Source organism: Poecilia reticulata, chromosome 1 (genome assembly GCF_904066995.2).
Source record: "Poecilia reticulata chromosome 1, P_reticulata-male-v2, whole genome shotgun sequence".
NCBI classification, from domain to species: domain Eukaryota; kingdom Metazoa; phylum Chordata; class Actinopteri; order Cyprinodontiformes; family Poeciliidae; genus Poecilia; species Poecilia reticulata.
In genome coordinates this window covers 2,206,939-2,231,590 of record NC_088830.1, presented here as the reverse complement: position 1 = coordinate 2,231,590, position 24,652 = coordinate 2,206,939, and the positions used below count along the sequence as shown (strand labels likewise).

Below are 24,652 nucleotides of genomic sequence, written 5' to 3'. Positions count from 1 at the left end.
AACATGTAGACTTGTAAACACAAAAACATTCATGAGAGAGAGTTTGTTGCTTTTTCTGCTTCTAAATGCAGCCATGCTTCGGTGTGGCTGTGACTTATGAAATGTGTGATTGGCAGAGTTTGCCTAAGAGACTACATCTATGAGTTATTGTCAAAGTGATGGGGAACAAGTGAAAGCAGGATGGAAGAAGAAACGAGAAATACAGACAAGTGCAACGCTTCATCTAGCGTCCCAGTGGCTCTGTGACAATGAGAGCTGTGTTAGCTTCGAACATATTTTCATATCAAAATATTAAACTTCTGAAAAGTTACATTTACAGAATTCGCTGATAAAATTTTAAAACTAAAACTAGTTGTAGGACTCGATTAAAACTTTTAAACAAGTTAATCGTAGGGTTTGTAATTAATTAATCAAAATGAGCATGCACGTTCTTAAGAGCCTCCTGCAAACGGCCTGCCCCCCTGCTGATGCCCCACCAAGCAGTGGTGATGATCATCGATTCAAATTTTTACAGTTTTCGTTCGTTGTTTAGCTGATCAAAAGTTGGATCAAGGAGGTTCAGAGGCGCACTCCTGTGACTTAGCTATAATAGTATTTGTTGGATCAAAGTTTCTTTTGAACACCTTATAAAGCTCATAATACTCTGGTGTCGCTGCTGCCAGTGGACCAGGAGAAGCAGCTTTGTCATTAATCCATTTGCTTAGGGATACGGATATGTTGCGTATCATAAATACACAAAGGACTTTTGTATGTAAAAAAGTAATTAATTGTGTTAAGATATGTGTTAATTAATCAAAATTAACATTTTAAAGAGCCATAAACAAAACTAAAACCAGAAAAGTTCATCATATATTTTTGACAGATATTTCCAGATGGATGGAAGGACAAATTTTTAAACAATAGAACAAGACATAAAGTCTGGAAATAAGAATATTTCTCCATTATAATCCAGAATCAGAAAAACAAGCTCCATATTTTTCCACACTTTGTATGAATCCTGAATATTAGGTTGAGGGGACATTCATATCAAGCGGACTTAAGGAAAATGAGAGAAGAGCTGCTTATCAAAGAGAGAACAGATTCTCTCCTCTTCTCCTTGCCTCTTATTCTCCGCTCATCCTGCAGTTTAATGCCTTCTGCTGCCGTTCCAACTTTCTCATCAGCATTCCTCTCCCCTCCGCTACCTTATGCCTCTTATTTCCCCCTCCCCTCTCCTATAGCTAGTTTGCAAGAGGGTAATAAGGATCTGCATGCTGCAGCTGTGAAGGTGCTGACAAACAGAAAAGTCTCAGATGGAACCGTCTCTCTGTGTGCCTGTGTGATTTATCGAACTTCACCTGAGCCCTGCGATACTGCAGAAACCGCAGAAGAGTGAGATTTGTGTAAGCTGGAGCATGTGCACACGCTGATGTGTGAGCCTATGAAAGTGCTCAGACGTGCTCTGTGTGTTTGCTGCTCACCTGTACTGAGTGAAGGGAGTGAGGCTGGGGATCTCCAGCGTGTCTGCATTCGGCTCGTTGTCTTTCTGGTAAACGACCGTCCATGCCTCCTCCCTCCCATCCTCCTTCACCACCTGTTAAATATGGAGCATGTTGCAGAACAGGTCTCCTCCTGTTGTGTTTTGCCATTGACGGTAACCACTAAAGTGCACTCTCAGCACAAACACACCTGTCCTTCAACGATCCATCTGGATATGACGGTTTTGCCATCAGAACCAGGGCGGAACCTGAGCGTCGCTGTCCGAGGACTGATGTTAGAGATGACCAGGTTGGAGGGAGCACCAGGAAGTTCTGCAAACAGAATGGAATATCACCAAAATATAATTTTTTCCAGAAATTCAATTTAAAAAGTTAGACTTCTGAACTGTATGCAGCCATTACACACAGTAATGTGTAATTTCAAATGATTTATTTTATCTTTATGAATGATGTTTTATTATGGCTTAGAGTTAAAAATTACCCAAGAATGTTAGAGTTCCTTCACATTACAGATAAACCCTCACCTGTGTAGAGTTGCCTTTGATTCATAATAACTGGAATGCTGATCGATAAATTTGAAGAATATGATGCTTTAGAATTTTGATGGTGGCATTTCGACGAAATAATATTTGTTACCCGTTTCGTAATTAGGCATTATATTATGTTTTATGGTGCAAAGCTCTTTGAACTGCCTTGTTGCTGAAATGTGCTTTATAAATAAACTTGACTTAACTATACTTCACAGAAGACCAATAAAAAGAAAGCAATGTCTGCACCAGAAACGACCATGTACTGTATGGTAAATGGTCATGTTCCTTTTGCATGAATTCCTGCATCAGTGCAGTGTAGTAGGGAGGTGATCAGCTTGTGGTGCAGTTGGTGGTGTAATGGCAGATTCATTTAACTTTGGCTGAACTTCACTGTTGGCTCCAGTCATGAGTATGCTCATTTAAAACTATTGTTCTGTAATTTAGGTTTTTCATATGTTAGGGTTGATTCTGGGTTTTTTTTTGTTGTTGCTGTTTTATTTTCATCATCCAAATTGCCTTATGTCTTGTGTTATCTGGAATTCCTTTTTTGATCCTATAACTTTTCCTGGTTTACTATTTTCTTCTCCTTGTGTTTTGCCATTTCTCCACTCACCCCTTACCCTCCTCTAATGTTGTTCTACTTTCAGTTAATCAGTCTCACCTGTTTCCACTCAAGTAATCATCTACCCATATTTGAGGTCCCTGTTTCAACTATTCCTTGATGGACTCTGTCTGTTGCCGGGACTTCCTGTTCTAGCATTGTCTTCATGTTGCCTAACATTTTTTAAACTTTGATTTTCAGTTTTTAAGAAATTCCCTGCCAGCTACCTGCTTACAATTAGCTCCTATTACACCACCTATACGTGAAGGAATCAACTGTCTCTCATTTTCTCCTTCACAATACCTCCAAGATTCTCTTTGGGGTTTAGGTCAGACAAGGTTCCCGTTATATCAAGTCCAATACCACAGCTAGAACACCAGGTATTGGCACTACAGACAGGGTGGGAAGCTTCCAAGTTCCCACCCTGTGGGAGAATAGATAAGTGGAAGAATAGTTGTCTTCCACTTATCTTAGAACAGGTGGTGGCGATTATGGGTTTCCAGAATATTAATAGAAGCTGGGGTCCTCACAACTTTCCCGAAATATAGTCACAGCCTTGATATGTAGAATGCTTCGTAGGTTACATTTAATGTCTGTAAAAAATCTTTATTGGCTTTATGTAATATTTCCATTTTCTGATAAACTAAAAATATAAGGTTCTGATAGTCATCTAAATAACATAAATGCATATTAATATAACCCCCTCTGAGTAATGAACTCTCATCAGTTTCATATTTTGATCTGATTTGCTGAAGCAAATTCATATTTTCCAGGATGTTTTTTATTGAGACGTATAGCTTTTACACAAAGCTGCAAAGAAACTCACAAAATGTAGCTGTTAACCTGAAACTCCCTTTCCACTCGTGAAGGTTATATACTTTTACTGGCATATAAAATATTACTGGACCAAAACCTGTGGATGCATTTCCTTCATTATGAAAAAAGAAGTTGGTGTACTGCAATTGAAACATTTCAGTAAGTGCTCACAGATCCATCGAGATAAAAAAAACACCTCTGCTTCTCGGTACTGTTGCATACAAATGCAAAACACTTTATTTACAGAGGCCATCATTTTGCTCAAGAAGAAAAGGACAGAAGCATCACAGCATGACAGATTATTTCAGCAGGGTACAATAAAAGAAATACGCTTCAAAAATAACATTTTCTGTACAGACTTTTAAGTTGGGCTAGAAAACAAAGGTGTTAAAAGCAGCAAATGTTGTCAGAAGAACTAGGTTTGTCTGGATAATAAAATTTTAAATTCCATACCACGTTTGTTACCTGCTGAGAGTAAAAAATTAAATAAATTACAGTATGACAATATTTTAACTTTCTTATTTAAGCCAAAATCAATAATTGGGAAAATACAAAATTTTAATAAAGTGCAGCAAACTATCTGAAGCATACTAAACATTTTTAACAGTGTAAACAGAAATCCATGGAGATGTATTCAGCAACAACCCTGCTCAACATCTGTGTGTGTGTGGTCATTTTGAATGTTGTTACCTTCACAATCACTTACAGCAGCAATGTTTTTCTGCCCTAATTGTCAGCCTCACTCTGACTCCACCATTTTTCAGCGTTATCATTAGCCACATTAGAGTACAATGCCCTTATACCTACATAGAGCATAACAGTGGAAGCACAGGGTTGGTTTCGTTGCTTTGTTATTTCGTGGCCATCAGAGCTGTGAGTTTCCTAGTTTATTTGTACTGAGTAAAATAGAGCACATCTCAATAGGGGAGCACAGACTGAATGCATCATTGGGCTGTTCATATCCATGAAGCTAATATTTAAACAAGTAACCTTAGTTTTTTTGGTCTAGGAGGTTGCAGATTATATGCATTTTGATGACCTTTTAAAATTAACTTAAAGTGTTACACCTTTATGACACTTTAAAGTCATAAAGGTATGATGCTAAAATGTCATACTTTTAGCGTTGCTTAAACAGTAACTAAACCCTAATCAACTTTTTTGCAGATAAATTATCAATATTGGGCCACAAGGGTGCTATCTTTATGTATCTATGCTAATCAGGACATTTTTTTGTTAACATGTAATTCTACAATATTTAGCCAGTCTTAGTGCTGCCCTCCATGTGTGACTACTCTAGTGGTTAAAACAGTACAGCTTGGCATCAGCTTGGCTGATGCCTATGTTTGGGTCAAAAGCAATCTCAGACACACACTCAGGATCTAGTGTGTGTCTGATACTGAGTGTCAGACACACAATACATATTTAAAATGTATTGCTTTGATAACTTTAGTTAGAACTGTGATGCTTCTTATTTCCAATAGACTTTTACTACAACGGATAAAAGGCAAAAATAGGAAATAGTGTTCCCAATTATGAGTTCAGCATATAAACGCTTGGAGCAGAAATAAAGACAGAAATTACCACAAGCACTTTTTTCTTTAAATGAGTCCATCTTCTTGACACAGGAAATTCAAATTTAGAAAGTTCATTTTAAGTAAAGGATTTACACTTATGTCTATTTCTTTCTGCTGTGTCAGAGCAATTCATGTATTTTTTTTCCAAGGTCAACAATACAAGACCTTGACAAAAGATAAATCTGAAGAGCAGTCAGAAGAGCGTTTCTAGATTGATTTTTACCCAGAAAGCACATGGGCAAAAACCGTTAGTGAAACAGTCACTGGGACTGACTAGTATATATTCCATTGAGGGAAAGTAACTTTAAAGGCTCGTTTTGAAGTATAAGTTGCTACTTACAGGCATTGCTTCGAAGAATTCAACCTGGAATGCGGCATTCATAACAAACACGTGTGTTCATCTGCTCTACCGCTAGCAAACAACCGTACTGATTAAATAACATAAAAGTCAAGCAGTTCCCTAAAAATGCGCCATGCAAAACAGAACAGTTTACAGGACACAACTCCTGCCAAAGAGCCCCCTATATATACATATACATATAAACCGGAAAATACAATATATGAAAAAAAAATCTGAATGCTCTCTGGTATTGTTCAGGGGGCCGGACCAAATGTGGAGGCGGGCCGTAGCTTGGGGACCACTGATATACAGTCATGAACATTTGTTGGGTCCCCTGGGAACAATGACTGAACAATCTTGAATTAATCTTTTTTTGCAGCAGCATCATCTCACATTGAACATTTTAGAGGAAAAACTGTAATCTGAGTACACTTATTCAGCAGAGCAAAATGTCTCTGGTTGCTAAATTCCTGGCAGTCCTACTGATACTATATTTTGCAGAGGCCCTATTTGCCAGTAGGGCATGACTCACTCATTGCCCATAATACTTCCTAAGGCAGGGCATACAGACTGTTGAATTTCTTATGCACTTTTCTCTTCAGCTCATCAGATGTTTTCATTAGAATTGGGGTCTAAAATGACTAACATGGTTTCTTTGGAAGGGAACCAGCAATCTCTAGAAGCTTCTAACTATTAATTCAAGTGTTTCTGTTTCTGGAGTATTACGCTGAATGACAACTTATGTTTTTAGAGTAATGCCAGGAAGAAAGAGATGGAAAAGCATCTGACTCACACTGTTAAGTATGGTAGAGGAACTGAAATGCTGTGGGTCTGTTTCACTTCCAAAGGGTCTTGGAATGTTGTTAGAGTGTATCGCATCATGAACTGTTTGAAAAACAAGGATTTTTAAAGTACAGAACAGAAGCCTTTAAAAGAAAACTACAAATGTCTCATTATTTAGTGGGATAACAATCCAAAATACAGGAATGGCTCACCAGACACATGAGCAACTTTCTTCAACGTCATCCACTTAATAAGCATTTTTTCATACTGATTCTAGAATGAAAATTCATTTTTTTGAGAAAACGCTTACCTATAACCTGACAAAGTTGAGCTTCTTCATGTCATATGCCTCATATGTGTCGCACATAACAATTCAACATGACATGAAGAAGCTCAACTTTGTCGTCACTTACACAACTCTATTCTCGCTTTGTTGCTTGCAATTCTTGTGTCGCATACTTCATGTTTAGAGCCACTTACTGGCCTGAGGGAGTAAAAACAGCATTATGGGCTGTTGCATGTGTTTCTAAGAGAATAAAACCCTTTCTGGAAATGGTCCGGTGTGGACTCAGATGTCTTTGAAACTGACACCCCGTTTTGCAAAAATGCTTTTCAGTGTGAGTGGGGCCCTAAACCTAGATCTTACAGAAAAGTAGTGGGAGTGAATGAGGTTGTGAGAGGGTCCAGGAATTTGGTTGCCATAGAGAAATTCTGTCTAGTCGACAAAGTTTCCAGAATGGTGCAAACAGGGAACATACTAAAATCTACTGATGGTCTGGTAGGCTCAGTTCAATTGGGGACCAAAATTGCCACCTGTTTACCCCCTCACCTGTGGTGGCGCTGCACCAAGAACCATTGTAGGAAACGACACAAAAACATCTAAACATGCCACTGAGGGTACCTTCCTTTTTAACAAAATGTAAATAAAAATGGAGCAGTGTCAGATTTTAGTGGCTTAGTGGTTTTCTTTTGCAAATGTTTGCAAACAATCTTCAACTCTTCAACAATCTGCTCAACATGAGACCAGCCTGACTGTTTTGCTTATGTTTACCCAGAATGCCCTGGAGGTCCGCTTCACGTTGTCAAGAAAACCTGAGCTCATCCCATTTCCCCATGCTGGAGATTTTAGTTCAACAGTAACAATACATGAAGTTACATTGAAAATTAATCACGCAAAGTAACATCTGGACCCAACGGTAGACTCAAACTTCAATAAAATCAATCAGGTTGTATTTGTTGTGTTTTGTCTCATGCAAACTTTGCTTTAATTCTATTTCTTCTTGTATTTAATCATAAGAAATCATAGTGAGGCAGAGAGAGACTTACCAAACCATGAAATAGGAACAACAGGCTTCCTGAAAAAGATGAGTAAGTTTCCAGCCTGCAGATTTATAAAATAGTTCAGACTACTCCTTATTTCAATGCATGAAATAAGGATTTTGTAATTGAATAAGACACAAAGCAAAAATACTTATTAATATGGTTTTACTTGTAAGAATCAGTGTTTTGCTAAAAATTTCACACAAAATCAACGGACTAATTGATTGACAAGATGGCGCCGGTGTGTGTGGCTGCTCGTCTGTCATTCTCACGTCTACTGATGTTTATACTGTTTCTGACCTGTGTCATCTACGGAACTGAATCTCTGCTGGAGTCTGATCGCAACACACTACTAAACCTCCAACCTTTGGTCCAGGATATGATGTTATTCGATGTTGCTGGCCAACAATCCTTGCCCCCGCTTCTGTCGGAGATTCCGAGTCACCTGTTCCGGGTTCCTGCGCTGCTTTCACAGTGGAGACGTAATCGTCGTCGCGGTAGAAGAAGCAGCCGGCTGGTGAAGCTGAAGTTTTATCTGACACACTGTTCTGCTTTTACCTGATCATCGCATGGATCATTTCTAGGCTCTTGGGTGCCTCGGCGTTTCTTGGATCCCGTTGATGTCTGCTTGGTGCCCGTGGTCGGCGTTGAAGCCCCTCTACACCGCCGCCCCTGCCCTTCCCGGCTCAACATGCGCAGACAGTGTCTCCAAAACCCGAGACCGCTGTGCCGGGTTTCCCGACCTGTTGAAGCCCATGATCCAGTTCCTGTCAGGATTGGCCTGATAAACGCCAGGTCGCCTGCGAATAAAACTTTTATTCTTCGGGACTTTTTTAGTTACCAAAATCTAGATTTTCTGTGTGTGACTGAGACGTGGTTGAGTGTTGGTGAGTCCAGTGCTCTATCTGAGCTTTTACCAGCAGATTGTTCTTATTTTAATTCACCACGGGCTTCGGGGAGAGGGGAAGGCACAGCAACTGTTTACAAACAGGACTACAAATGTAAGCAGTGTTTTCTACAGACGTCTTTCTCCAGCTTTGAGTTTACGTCATTTGAGATGAGACACGTAATCCCAGTTTTCTGTGCTGTCGTCTACCGGCCCCCCAAATATAATAAGGATTTTTTAAGCAACTTCTCTGACTTTTTAGCTGGAATTATAACTAACTATGAACATGTTCTTATTGTTGGAGATTTCAATATACACGTGTGTTGTCCTGATAAGCTTCTGGTAAAGGACTTTTTAAGCCTTCTGGACTCCTTTAACCTGGTACAGGCTGTATCCGGCCCCACACATGAGCACGGACACACACTGGACCTGGTTATTTCCTGCGGTCTGCCTGTGACTAACCTGGAAATCTGTGACTGTGTTCTCGAATCACCTGACTGTTTTATTCAGTGTTAGTTTGATACCTACTGCAGTTAAAATTCGCACTGCTGTTCGGCGCTGTCAGATTATTAACCCTTCCACTGCCACTCAGTTCTCTACTGCTTTTCTTCAGCTCTGTGGATCATCTGACTTCCTCCACTCTGATACAGAAGAGCTCTAGTCCTGGTTCTTTTCTTCCTGTCAAACTATCCTGGACTCGGTTGCTCCATTAAAAACCAAGCATCCAAGGATTAAACCTGAGCCTTGGTTTAATAACAGAACTCGTGCTGTAAGGAAGGAATGTCGTTGTGTTGAACGCAAGTGGAAAAAGGATAAATTGCAGGTTACTTTTCAGATTTTAAAAGACTGTTGGCGTCTCTACCAGAGCACGGTTAAAGAGGCAAAAAGGGAATATTTGGCAAATATATTTTTCTCAAACAGCCATAACCCACGTGTTTTATTTAACACCATTGACTCTGTGCTTAATATTCCACAGAATGCCTGTTTGGAAGCTTCTCCTGATGTGTGATAATTTTCTGCGTTTCTTTATTGAAAAGGTTGGTAGTACCAGGGCTCTTATCACAGCTCCTGACTCTGACCCCTCTGTTTCGGTCCCTTGCTCTGCTGCTTTCACTCAGTTTGAGCTTGTGACTGTCTCACTTTTAGAGGACGTGGTTGGCCACATTAAGCCATCAGGTTCCCCCCGTGATCCTGTCCCTCCAAGATTTTAAAAAAATATTTTATCTAGCATAGGGCAGTCTGTTCTTGCAATTATAAATAGCAGTCTGTCCTCAGGTGTGATCCATGCTAGTTTTAAACAAACAGTAGTGCAGCCACTGCTTAAAAAACCTGGCCTCAATCCTACTGTTCTGGCTAATTATTGGCCTATTTTGAAGCTGCCTTTTCTTTCTAAGGTTTTAGAAAAAATTGTGTACTGTCAGCTGAAACTGTTTTTAGATGACAATGGCATTCTGGACGTTTTCCAGTCAGGTTTTAAAACTCTCCATAGCACAGAATCTGCTTTAATAAGAGTTTTTAATGACATCCTTCTTGCATGTGATTCTGGTAACCATGTTGTTCTGATTTTACTTGACCTAACTGCTGCCTTTGATTCAGTAGACCATGACATTTTAATATCAGTCCAGTATGTTTCACTTCATTTGAGGCAAGACTTAATATCAATGACTCTGTTAGCATAGCATTTGACACTGTAATACTAAATTACATCTTTAAAATTGTTGCTACTTGTTTCACTTTACTTGAGGTAAGAGTTAATATTAATGACACTATAGTGACACTAAATGACATCTTCATAACTGTTGTTACTTGTGTCACTTTACTTGAGGTAAGAGCTAATATTAATGACACTGTAATGACACTTCATGACATCTTGATAACTGTTGTTACTTGTTTCACTTTATTTGAGGTAAAAGTTAATATTGATGACACTTAATGACATCTTCATAACTGTTGCTACTTGTTTCACTTTACTTGAGGTAAAAGTTAATATTAATGACACTTAAAGACATCTTCATAACTGTTGCTACTTGTTCCACTTTAGTTGATGTAAAAGAAATTGTTAATGAGTCTGTTATTAAATCATTTGACAGTGTAATAAAGCTTAATGAAATCTTTATTGCTTGTCCTATTTGTTTTGCTTTATTTCAGGGAGTGGAAATATTAATCATTGTTTTGTTAAAGCTTTTGCTAGTGTAATAATTAAATCATTATGACTACTATTATGACAAATTTATGTTAGATCATGATTTCGTGGATAATGACAAGTTGTCATAAAAAAGACATTTTTGGCGAGGTTAATGACAAGTTGTCATAGCGAAGACATTTTTGGTGAGGTTAATGACAAGTTGTCATAACAAAGACATTTTTGGCGAGATTAATGACAAGTTGTCATAATGAAGACATTTTGAATAATGTCAACTTTGTATTAAAAGTTATTTACCGAATGACACTTTATGACAACAGTCATAAATATTCATGAAGACTTATTGATATTCATGACAGGTGTTATGTCATGTTTATGACAGTGTCTTGACAGTCTTATTCACCCCCCTTCAAATAAAGTGTTACCGAAGATTGTGCAGGTAAAGGGGATAGGGTGACCTTTGAGCAATCCCAGGACATGAACACGGATTAGAAATAGTATTTCTAAGGTAAAAAAACTCAAACCTATAAACACAGAATATGAAAAGCTTCTTTTTTGAACTAGCTGTCAGGAAACACAATTAAGCAACACCTGCTATCCCCAGTAGAAAAATAGTAAACACCTGAACGTCAAGCTTCAAGGTATCAATAACAGGAGGAGAGAATAATTGGAAACAGATTTAGCTAAAAAAAATGTGACAATAGCCTCACTGATGTAACACACGCTTGTTCATTGACACTGCTGATAAAAAAGCATCGACTGCACACTGAATTGCTGCTTCTGTCACATTAAAACTGAAAGCTGCTTTGAGGCTGGGGCAGAACAACAACAACAACAACAACAACATGGGAACAATTATTTCCTCCACACTGTGCTTTTTATAACCGGGAATAAATTGCACAGCATCAATAAGCTCTTTCATATGCACAATTCAGCCACAGCTAAATATTCATATAAATGGTTTTTAGATGTCAGACTTTCAATTGCCACCTATAATTTACAGCAAGTCCCCCGAACAGACAACTGACAGCTGCTGAATGAAATTGGCATTAGTTATACAAGCGCCATGTATGACAACAGTTTTTAAAATCTAGTGCTAATGAATCAAACACTTGACAGCTTGCTTCTGTCAATAAAACTGAAAAACGCAATCTAGTCTGCACTCAGCAGCCCAAGTCCAACACAACAAAGACAGCAGAAGCACTTTTCTGTGATGCGTTTGATTAACACTTGAGGTTTGAAGATTTACGGTAATCCAGTGATTTAGTCTGAAGTGCCATTATTGTTGAACATGACATTAACACATCTGTAAAGGCCATTTCTAAAATCAAGTAGCTGTGTGAAGCTGACACCCCACCCACGTCAAAAAATCCAGCAAATAGTCTGAATGGTTAGTGCTCCATTTGTGCAGGTTTGTGCCGTTAAAATTTTTGTTTGTGCAGCTTTTGTTTTCGAGATATTAAAAGTTATAATTTTCGCCGATGACGTCACCATCACCCCATCTTGCTCCAAAACAAACTAAAGTGGGCAAGTTCGTTAGTGCTCCGTTTGTGCAGGTTTTTGACGTTAAAATTTTTGTTTGCGCAGCTTTCGTTTTTGAGATATTAAAAGTTATAATTTTGGCAGATGACATCAACGAATATTTTAACGGCACAAACCTGCACAATCAGAGCACTAACCATTCAGACTATTTGCTGGATTTTTTGACGTGGGTGGGGTGTCAGCTTCACACAGCTAAATCAAATGGGTTTTCCACTTTAACAGAAAGTTGTAAAGTGACTCAGTTATTGCTTGACTGAGTCTGAATTCAATTGTTTTAGTCAAATACTCACATAGTCATCATAAGCTTGAAGTAATGCTCTAAATTTTATTTTAGTTATGCTTTTGAACCACTTATTTTTCAAAGTGGACTGATTATTCACCTGCGCCTGCAATGTTTTTTGTTGGAGTTCCCAACGAAGTTCAAGCTTGAATCATTAGGCCCTAAATGTCCAAGAAAATTTGGTAAAAGGTCCAGGATCACAAACTTTCAAGTCCTAAATTGAAAACTGTTCAAGTCCAGTATTGCTACCAGGGACGGAGTGCAGAACGGTTCTTTCAAGACCAAGACAGACCGAGACTGAATGTTTGGAATTTCGGCAAATATTTCAGGACATTGCTTTTTGTACACCACAAAATGCAAAAATGAGTGAAAAAATGGTTAATTACTCAACCATATAGGGTTTAAAGTTGATACACTGAACTGGGCACCGTCCCTTTTAAAATTTATTAGTACAAAAACTTTGAGGGCTGCCATATCCCCCCTACCACCAGGCTTAGCAGGTGTTCTGGTGGAAACCCTGTTACTATTGCTAAAAACATCATGGAATATCAGTCAATTATTAGATGTTTATTAGTCCATTCAGGCAAGAAAATTGCCTCACAAATGAAATTCCCAAAGCCTTAGTGATAATAGAATCTGTGGTTTACCATAAAGCAAACAGGGACTACACAGTGACAACAGACTACAGAAGCCAAGTGGAAATATTTTTTTCTTATATGGATAATGACCATAAAGACATCAAAAATACCGAGGTTAACATTTAAAATAGATCATTTCAAGCTCAAACCAAATATAGCCTTCATGTCTACCCTGAGTGTATGTAAACTTCTGACCTGAGCACCATTTGTGTGAACCACCAGAGAATTTTCCACCCAAATGTCACCACTCTTCTCCAAATTCATTCAGTGAACTTGTAAAGGTTATAATCTGAAAATGTTGATATCAGCTGCCTGGCTTAGATGAATGACAAAATTTTCTCAACTCCATGAATTCATGAATAAGTAAACCAGAGTGGAATCTATGTTTGGTGTATTGCTCCCATCTCTCTCTGTTCATTCTTTAGTTATTTTTCCTAATATTCCATCCTTCATCCTTCTCTCTCTCTTTCTTTTGCTTTCATGAATTAATCAATAACCTCTGAATCTAAGAACTGTCTGTATCCATCTTGCTTTCACTTTTTCTGCTTTTACTCATAAATTAGTCATTAGATAATATTGGGACAAAATTCCTGCTTGCATGAGGACTGGCTTTTTCCCCCCATCCATTCTTCGCAACTGCCACACAGTCCATTTGTCAGAGACTTTGGTCCTCTCTTCTAAGAAAATTGCATTTACTTGCATTTTCCATCTGGGCATCCCCTCGCTCTCTTCCAACCTTCTTCTGATTGTTTCATGTCCTGCCCAATTAATTGTTGCATCTTTTGTCTGCAGTTAATCAGCTCTAATGATAACTGCAACTTGGGCAGTTCCATGAACTTGTCATGCCCACAAAAGCAACCTTGCACACATTACACAAACAGTAAAATGACAAGGACTGAGTTGCAGTAAATGGCAGACTTTTGTCTGAGTGAGAATGTGAAAGCGTGTGTCGGCTGTGTGGGTGATGATTCATGGAGGCACAGAAACAGCCACTTATCAGCCTGAAGAATGACAACGGCTTCATGAGAGCTCATCAATCATATTTACTTTGCCATTCAAGCACACACACACACGCACACACACATGCGCACGCACACGCACGCAAACATACACAGCCACACGCAAGAGCACACACACACCACAAGAATACTGACTCTAACATCCACTTTTACAGGCTCGCGCATGTTTGCTTGTTTATTTACTGCACCTGGTGGGACGCCGGTGGATACGGTGGAAGACATGACCACGCCCTGTCCTGCACCCGTCAGCGCTGCCACCTGAATGGTGTATGCAGTGGTTGAGGTGAGGCCTGTCAGCTGGTACTCCAGGGTGGAGTTGGACACGGAGCGCTCCACTCGGTTTGACCTTACACTAGGCACCTCCCACCACAGCATGTAACCTGTCAGGGGGGTTGGAAAGCAGGCTCGGTTAATAAATATACATAAAAACATGTGGTGTCATGTACAGACAAAAATATCCGGAGTCACCGGAAGCTTTTTTTTTAACAGATTTTTAACAGATTTATGCCACACAAAACTGTGTGGCATGAATTTGTATTTAGCCAACAAGTCACTGCAATTCCAGTTGCAAGCATTTTGGTCTATCAGCTTTTGATATGAAGACATACCCTGCCTCTGCCTCTTTCTGAGGGCTATGTTGTCCTGAACTGTCTCGTTATGCTGCTATGCTATTAGGTTGTTGGAGTACAAACTGGCTACTTTTCCACATTTTCTTCTACCACTCTCCAATTTACATTATTTGCTGATAATTCAGCTGTTGTCTTTATGTTTAGGTGGAATGTTCATGTTGTTAGGATACCGTTTTATAACCTAACCTCGCATTTAACTTCCCCACATCTTTATTCCTGTCTTATCTGCTTTGTTGCTTGGACTTCATGAAGCTGTTAGCTTACCAATGTTCTCTATGAAAACTATGAGGCCCACATAGAATAGCTGAATTCATACTGAGATTAAATGAAGCACAGGAGTTGACTTCCGAGTATAGTTGGGTGCACTGTATTTGATTTAGGGATTTCAGAGTAAAGGGGGCTCAATGTAGATTCACAGCTGGCTTTTTTGTTTTGAAAAATCTGATAGTCCCGTAGGTTTGGTTTAATTGGGGACTAAAATTGCAACATCTGCTACATTTTCAGCTGTAGCATTCACACTGCTCTGTGTCAAACGACCCAAATCCTTTGAAAAACCTCTCTACTCCCCTCACCATTGGTGACACTGATCCAAGAACCACTGAAGGAAATGACACAAAAACCTCCAAAGAAGACAATAAACGCAACTTCCTTCAAAATGTAAGCACAAATGGAGTGGTGTCACAGTTTAGTGGTTGTAAGATTTCCCTTATAACCATATGCTGTAGTCTGCTTCCTGCTTTTGAAGCGTCTCTGGTCCGCTTGGCGTTCACATATGTATTCAAACTGCACTAGAGGTCACTTTAAACGAATCAAGACCTTGGTTTGTAGGTGGACCAAAATGAGCTTTTTTTGGTCCAGTTTAGAGTTTGATCATGCATTCACACCTCCCCAAATGAAGCAAACCTTCTAGTTAAACAAACTAACGTTCAATTAAAGTGGACCGAACAGGGCTGGTGGGAATGCTCCTTATTTTTATTTGTAGAAAACATTAAACTTTGTAATTCTGCACTACTTTGATTTGTTGTCATATAAAGTACCAATTTAATGCACTATATATATATATATACAGTTATAACGTGAAGATATACGATAAAGTTGAAGGTGTATGAACGCTTTTGTGAGCCGCTGTGCAATGAGAGGATTACAGCCCAGCAGGAGGAGGGAGTGTGGGAGGAGTAAGTAGAGTCAAAATCCCTGTCTGTCCCTTTGCATCTTCACAGTCATGCATCACACTCCACCACACTCAAATGTGTGTGTGATGAGGCCACTTGTGTGGAAAGCCCTAAGGAGAGCAACTGGTCCCTCATCTATCTGTGGGCTCACCAGGTTCTGGATGAAAAACAGGTTGAGAAGAAAAGAGTAAATGTGCAAGGTGACCTTGATTGAATGCACACACTTTCCCATTTGTCTGAGTGTGGAAGCTGACTGTAAAACCTCTGCTGGGGTGAACGTTGGACATGCCAAAACCAGCTTATACATACATATGCGCTCTTAACACACATAATTAATTCCCAGCATCTTGTTGTGCTTCTCAGCAACATCATCTGACAGACCCACAGGGAAGCAGAGGAAAAATAAATGAGGAGGCTCTTCTGCTCAGCGATGTGCCGCACAAACAACACCCTGGCTGTTGAGACGTGTGAGATGACGGCATGTTTGCAATAATGTGGGAAGACAAACTGCAGAGGGAAGGGATTAGCTGATGATGAATCAGTTGTACACAAACATAATGTCAGTGATAAAGGGGGGTCTTTGATGTCAGAGAATATGGAGGAAACTCTTAACAGAGGGTACTCTTGAAGAGGGGCCTTTACAATCCTGTTTCAATTAGAGATTTTCAGGACCGTACATTTCCACCTCAGAAAAATATGTTTTAATTGGAAAAGTTGTCGATATTTTTTCCTTCTATTGCACATATTAATTACCTGTGGGAACAGATAGTCACAACTTACTGAAACTTGTCTCATGATAGAGTGGCAAATAATATAAAAGTTCTCTGATTATGGAAGGGGACGTGGAGGCAGATAGAAGATATGATTGGTGATTATACACTGCCAAGATGTAATGCTCTAACCAGTGATGATGCCATTCTTGTCCTGTGGCTCAGCCCAGCTCACTCGAAGGGATGTGTCGAGGATTTCAGTGAAGCTCAGGTGGCGAACACGTCCAGGCGCTGAAAAATGAAACAGAAAACACATTAAATTCTTGCAAATCATTACATCAACCAATAAGCTAGCCAAAGCTCTTACAATGTTTTTCAAACATATTCATAAACCATTTTGTACAACCACTTTATTTTATTGGAATTTTCAGAAAAAGAACAAAACAAAGCAACACATTTTTGAGGGGTAACTCTGGAGAATCTTCAGAGATCTCCGACATGGGTTTATAGGACATCTATTAGCTGTGCACTTCTCAACTCTGGTTTTTTGGAAAAGAGTCAAAAAGAAAACGTTAGACGCATTAGAAGTCATGTTTGCAGTGGGGCTCAAGCCATACAAGAGAAACATTAAGCATGGAAAAAGGTAAACTAAATTAAACTTATATTTAAAAAGTTAGATGTGGCAAAAGATTTACACCCTGAAAACACCATCCTCATGACGAAACATGGTGACGAAAACATGAGAAAAACACTCCCACACCATGATGCTGTCATCAGCATCATGGTGTGGGAGTGTTTTTCTAAGGCAGGGAAGATTTTACAGATCCATTTAACAAATAACAAACTCCATTTATTTCACTAACTATATCACTAAGTGAAATACATTATATTGATTAATTTCACAGATGTTTGAACAAATGTTAATTATATTGATTTTCTGCTTACGGCAAATAAAAACATAACATTGAAAATTGGAATATTACATATATGTGACGAGGTTCTATTATGGACAAACAAAAATGTCCTCTTTGTTCTTGGTGAACAGAGGAGAGGTGCAGAATATATACAAAGGACGTCCAAGGCAGGTTAAAAACAGACAAACAGCAGTACCTTCAGTGAAAGAGTCTATCACCCTCTGTGGGACTTGTCAGAAGTCTAACCACAGACTGACTTCCCCGTGGTGCAGAGCCCTGCTTTATAGCCACTGGTTCCGCCCACAGGAAGCCCAACAAGTAAAAAAAACAAACAAAAAAAACAAAACAATTATAACTCAAGTAAACTCTTAAAGTATACAAAGTAATAATTAGAAATAATAATATTGAGGAAAAAACGAAATATAAATAAATAAACTTGTGACCAGAAATACAACACTCAATTTAATAGAAAACACTCAATATGTTCAGATGACATCACGACGTCATCACGTGACTCCCTTCCGGCACGCCACAATCCGGAAACGGCCCTGCTTGGAAATAGAACCCATAGACATAATATAAGAATAGACGCCTCATGGACCGCTCTCGCCTATTGTCGCTGACAAGATTTAGGGCGGCCATCTTGGAGCGGTACACCACTCCACTCAGCGTTATGTGTTTAGCAGCACAATGACGTATCAGCGCATTTAATCGATCATAACACGCTTTTTTTGTTACTGGAAACCATATTCAAACATCTGTCAAAACTACATTTATAACAATTGTATTTTTTAAGTATGTTTTTAATACATAGTTCAGCATATTTAAATATGCTTAGTGGCAATAACAATAGAATATTCTGATATTGATGTATGATTAGCATATTATAAAGCACACAGCCGTTCATAATTTATTTAATAAATTATTTAGTAATATAAATACATATTTATATAACTATACAAACACAAATTAATAATGATACAAATAAATAATTTTAATATTTATTTTAATACTGAATAATATATATTTGATACATGTATGTATGTGTGTGTGTGTGTGTGTGTGTGTGTGTGTGTGTGTGTGTGTGTGTGTGTGTGTGTGTGTGTATGTATGTATGTACATACATATATATGGATATATGTATATGTTTTTCAGCCGACGAGTTCTAGCTTCAGAGTGATTCAGCAGCTGAGATTGAGTCCAAAATCCGATACGAGATTCATCCGTGCTGCAGTGAATTCGTCTCTCTTTAAATATATCTCCCTCTTCTTCCTCACATCGTGTCTTTAGGAAACCTTCAAAACAAAAGCGGAAGATTTGGGATGTATCTTACTTTTGACAGAGTGAAAGAATAACATATAAATAATAGTCTTTACCACCTGTGTAAACTTTGCTGGTAAATGTTATAACACGTAATATAAGTTTTATAATACATGTTACATTGTATCATTTCTAATGTAGGCTCTTGTGTCAGATAATCTAAGTCAACGTTAGAGAATAATAAAGTTTTTTAGATTTACGGAATATCAGTTAGCCTTCATCCCGGGGCTGATCCCTGGTATTACACCAAGCACTACAGCTAATATTCGCTGGTATCTCGCCGGTGGACATAAATACGGTAAAGTAATATTCTAATCACAAAATATACACAATAATATGTCCATCTTACTTGTGAAATGTTGTATGTGGAGCCCTCACATCAATAGTTCCATCGATCAGAACAACAATATCCCTCAGTGCTGAGGCATCTTATGCTGTTTTGGTTGAGCAAAGTAGGAGGGACGACCGCTCCAAGATGGCCACCGTATTTCCTACGCCGTAGCAGCCAATGCGGGGTCTACTCTTATATTATGTCTATGATAGAACCGGGAAGATGTTTAAAGCTGAAAATAACAGGTTAGGATGGATATGACAACTGAAGCAGGAACACCGCGTGTGCACCTACAATGAACCGCGCGCCAGTTTAAGCTGCAATTTAGCGGTTGTGCATCTGTTTATGTTTATGTATGTGTATGGGCGTGCTCGTATGCTGACACGTACTGCATAATAACGTCCCAATTCAAGACGGCTCCTCCGTCACAATGACCAATGAAAATATTTTTAATACACACAGCAAATTCAAAAGTGTTAAATGTTTTGGTGTTGGTAGACTTCATGCAAAAGCAGAGTTAATTTTACAATAATAGAGTCACATTCTGTTTATGTAAGTCTGAGGTGTATATTATTAGTAGTTAAAATCCAGTGTTAAAACAAAGTGTTTCCGTATCAAATCTAGAGGTGTTAAAATAGAATCAATAACTCTTTACTTCTGAACTCTGAACTCCACCAGCGGCTCTAACCCTGAAGGAGTTAATTCACTGACTCCGCCCCAGAATCACAGATTCTCACCGAAGCGACAGAAGTCAAGTCATTTCAGGACTATTTACTTTCCACCTGTTTGAGGTGTTTACCACGCTTGGTAAGTCATTTTTTTTCTAAGATGGTTTATAACTATTATTTTGAGCTTAACTCATACAGCTTGAGTCGAGCTCAACCTGTATGATAGACGTCACTTTCGCCACACGGCTCGGTGTTAGCATATTTAGCTTAGCATGCCGAATGCTAGCGGAGTATAAGTGTTGGAAAAAATCGAGCCGGTGAACATTTATTCAAATTATTGGCTTACTTGAACAGATCCGTAATAGTCTGGAGTATGTTTTTTCATGATGTTGAACGTTTACATGCATATTGGTTAGATTTATCAACCATTCTGATCGATTTTTTTTGTAAAAGCCTTTTTCACGTTGAGAGCATTAATCCCACTGCTGTGTCTTCTTATATATGTTGTACAGCATGTTTTAATCCTTTTATTGCCTTTTTGTATATATTAGAACCAGTCTGGTTGAGAATGAATCGCCAGTCGTCAGCCTAACCTCCCCCTCCCGATCCCTCCAAGGATTCTTCGAAAATTCAAGCTCCAAAAATGATTATGTAAGTGTTAATATCTCTGAAATTCTACATTTCTGCAATTGATGCTTGTTGTTAGAGTTGTAGTAAAATGTATTCCTTCGCTCCATTCCTCATTGTTATGTTTTTGTTTATTATGATCCAGAGAGTGACACTGGCTGTCCTACTCAGAGACTGAAGACTGTCCAATGCAGTAGAGGATGATGTTGGTGTCTCTGGCCAAACTTCACTAACAGTCCAACAACCTGAAGACAATCTGTTAGTGAATGGACATCTCTCTGGTGGAATGCAGAGAGGAACTGTCTCTTATCAACAGAAACATAAACTGGGTAAGAAATGATGGATCTGATTATCAGGTTGGTCTGTTATGTACATATCTGGCAATCTACCTGTTAAAAGAAAATGTATTGCTTTACTTTCTCCACCTTGTACTTTGAACAATTTCATTCATATGGTATTGAAGAAAAATGTATTAAGCATACTGCATTTTGTATTGCACAGCTGATATGTCAGACCGTTTGATAACAATATGTGAATGAAAGCGACATGTGAAACATGCACATTATTCCACGTTGTAATGTTTTGTAATTATGGTGCACATTTTGAAATAAATGCATTTGAGAAAATTATTGCCTCTTTATTAAATGTTTATTTTCCAAAGAATTTTTAAAAGTTCAAACAATAAAATACCTATTTAATATTAATTACAAATAACTCTTATGAAGTTAAAAAAAATACTCTGTGAGAGTTAATATTAAGATCTAACACTGAATTAGTGTTAGTACGTGTTAAAGGATTAACTCCAGCAGATTTGATATCTGGCACTTTATAAGAGTTAAGGTACTAACTCTCCAAAAAGAGTTAAATTAACACTTTCTGGAGTGGACTGATGTAGACACTTTAAAAGTGTTGAAATCAAATCTGACAGAGTTAATCTGGGCCTGCTGGATTTGCTGTGCAGAAATATGGGCTTAATAAAAGATATGCTTAATGCTGAAAGGTTATGAATTTTCAAATGGCACTTTTAATGTGACCAAAGAGATTCATTGTAATTCATATTCTGATGGATTGAATATGATTTATAGTAGCGGTTCTCAACGGGGGCGGTACCGCCCCCCGCGGGGCGTTCAGATGACGGCAGGGGACGCTGGCAGAAATTTTTACAAAAGGGGGGGCGCTGGGATTCTTTTGGGGGGCATTTGGTCAAAGATAAACTTTACACTTTAAATGCACAAAAATACTAGTTTAGACTTTGAGCAACTTGTTAAAACTGTATTGTATAACATTAAAACATGACTGGCTACAACTGTATCGATGGCAAGAGTGTTTGTTGGCGCAGCTCCTGCTACTGGTAGCTTCACCGCATCAGTTCAGCGTTAAACCGGCTAATGACTTGTCTGGTGTCTGATTTTCAAATATTTTATGTTTTATTGAGGATTTTTGTGCATATGTTTTGGCAGTGCTGTGATCATGTCCAAGCAGCAACTTATATTAAAACGTGTTTTAATATAGTTAAAATATTATCCTATTTTAATCTGGATGCTGCTTCCATGGAAAGACAACAGAAAATCGCTCTTATAAACATGTTGCGATACCCTCACTGTGTATCCTCAGAAAAATGAACCCATTTAAATAAAGAAATCCCTCCATGGGTGATACCTCGATAGAGAGTGTGATCTGGTATGAAACGGTAGCACCACAGAACCTTTGAATTTTAATAATCAGAATACCGGAGCTAAAAGGTTTACGTCAGTCTGCTTTTCTCCATCGATATGTGCTTCCCGACAGCTCCGCACCTTATGGGGTAAAAAAAAAAAGACGATACGCACGTTGCGCAAAACTCTGAAATAGGAGAACCGTGACGTAGAATGGAGCAACGAACTATTAATCTATAAATCAATAGGCAGGTCTCTATAAAGATATAATCCCTGTTCCTGTCCCATATTTGTATGGCATTAAAAGGATCTCACCACCAGAAACACACAGAAACACTGATGAGAAGAGTTATGACTGACATACAGTGGTGGGAAGTAACTGTACTTAAGTACAGTTTTCGTGTATCTGTACTTTACTTAAGTAGATTTAATAATGGCTACTTTCTACTTTTACTCCACTACATTTTACAGTAAGTATCTGTACTTTCTACTTCACTACATTTCTACAAAACTGTCGCGTTACTCGTTACGTCCAAGTCGCGTTGCTCTTTTTTTCCGTTAAAATGTGAAGTTCAGGGATTTAAGGTGGCGCCGTAAAATCCAAGCAATAACGTGACTTAGTGTCTGTTGTCACCCATCGCCTCCCCCTTTACTCGCACGCGGAGCTCCAGACATGCGCAGTAGTTTCCTCTGAGCGGGAGAAGCTGTCTGTCTAATGTCAGTAATATAATAGCTGCATAAATCATAAGATATGGCGACATATAAAATCAGCAGCGCTTCGTTTTCACAGACGGTGGGACTTCGTCCAATTTTTAACGTCACTTGGAAGGAAAGCTTAAAGAAAGGTAAGCTCCGTGGAGAGACACATGTTGCATCTGCAATGAAAAAAAGTTGTCACTCATGCGCTGAATTATTGTGTGTTGACTGAGGTGTCGCATATATGGGACAACGCTGTGACCAAAGTCTGCAATATAGTGATATGACATTCATGAACGATCCGATTCTTCTGGATGGATCTTTACTAAGTCCTAAGGACTGAAGCTTCACTTTGAGCACTTAGAGCCGTTCTTTGTTCTTGTGTACACTGCAGTAGACATATATATATATATATATACATATACATACACACATTTATTTAATCGCTGAATAAGTAAAAGTTGAACGTATGAACACAGAGCATGCTCATTGCTCATTGATTGATTTCGTCTCCTGTCATGGTGGCAAACATTGCAGTGGGAGGGAGGGTGAGAACAGTCACGGTGCTCATTCTGCTTAGTTACTTGTTGTGCCGTTGGACAGTGTTCATAGTTGAACGATACCGTTAATTGCGATGTTTCAGTTGTGGTTTCTGACATGTGCAATATGGGCAACCGCCCAGGGCGTTATTTTTCTAGGGATGGTAGGAGACCTCTGCGGATTGTAGCACAGCGATGAAAGCAAAACAGAATGAAGTGAGTTTTAATTGATACTGGTTAAATATATTTCAGCTCTAAGTATTTAATATCTAGGTGTTTTTATGGGAATGTGGATCTTTCAGATCAATCTGAGAACCAATTTTGATAGGTAAACTTAATGTTATTGTGTCATTTAGCTCGGGACCCTGGTCTTGGTCTCGGGTTCAGTGGTCTTGACTACAACTCTGCTACATGGCTCCTTGGTTGCCTCCCCTCACCTTCTTTCCATCCCCTTTCAGTTGGATTTCTTTCTAAATAAATGTGACTAATGAAGTTCATGCTATGTTAGGACAGGAGACAAGATGTTTCCATCCCTGAAATTATGATGCATAGAATCACATATCTAAGTCTAAACTATGTTACAGAGTAAACACAATAAAAACATGCTTTATCTGTGGCATTGTTCATTAAAATGGCACATTTCTGATGTATTAAAATTAAATACGATCGGTTCACTTAATGATATTAGCGATTAGGTAATCCAGTCAGCAAGTACTTTTACTTTTAATACTTAAGTATTTTTAAAAGCCAGTACTTTTTTACTTTTACTTAAGTAAAATGTTAATGTGGTACTTTGACTTTTACTTGAGTACATTTTTGACTGTGTATTTGTACTTTTACTTAAGTACATTTTTTGAGTACTTTCTCCACCACTGCTGACATAGTTGGAGTTCTATCCATATTTTAATGTTGCAGAGCTCAGTGTTTTTGCAAATAGTTCAAAGTTTAAACTGACATTGTTGTACATCTTTTATCTGGTGATTTTGTTTAATATTTATCAACTAGAAAATGGCACAGAACAAGAATATTTTTTCCACTCTGATTATCTGCTGATAGGCCTACCAATTTTAAGATGAATGTCCATTCATTGCATTTTTCTTAGACGCCTGTAAAAATGATTTCTATTCGCATTGCTTTGTTGTTCTCTGGGGAATTGTTTTTGACAATAACTCCAGAAACAACCATAAAAATCAAACATCAACAACAGTGATAGTAATATTAATAATAAAATAATATTCAGTGCAAAGTAGCCTGCAAATTCTTTGATGGGGGGCGGTGAGGGACCTGGATGATGGGTAGGGGAGCGCTGACCCAAAAAAGGTTGAGAAACACTGACGTGTAGGAAGATGGACTGAGTGAAATAGGGAGCTATCCTGTTTTAGGCTGGAAAAAATGTATTACCAAGGTTGGGCTTCAACTGAAAAATGACGCTAAACAAATA

The 24,652-nt window shown here is 38.5% G+C and overlaps 1 protein-coding gene across 2 annotated transcripts in view; it reads right to left on the bottom strand.

The window, feature by feature from the left end:
- The window catches only part of LOC103462363 (protein sidekick-1), a 592,150-nt gene that overhangs the window by 64,356 nt on the left and 503,142 nt on the right, over positions 1-24,652 (bottom strand). For both annotated transcript variants that reach the window (XM_081607811.1, XM_017305213.2), the window contains 4 exons: positions 16,654-16,752; positions 14,139-14,330; positions 1,669-1,790; positions 1,461-1,573 (listed from right to left, as the gene is read on the bottom strand). In XM_081607811.1, coding sequence (XP_081463937.1) covers positions 1,461-1,573; positions 1,669-1,790; positions 14,139-14,330; positions 16,654-16,752 — 526 coding nt within the window. The remainder of the gene's footprint in view (positions 1-1,460; positions 1,574-1,668; positions 1,791-14,138; positions 14,331-16,653; positions 16,753-24,652) is intronic.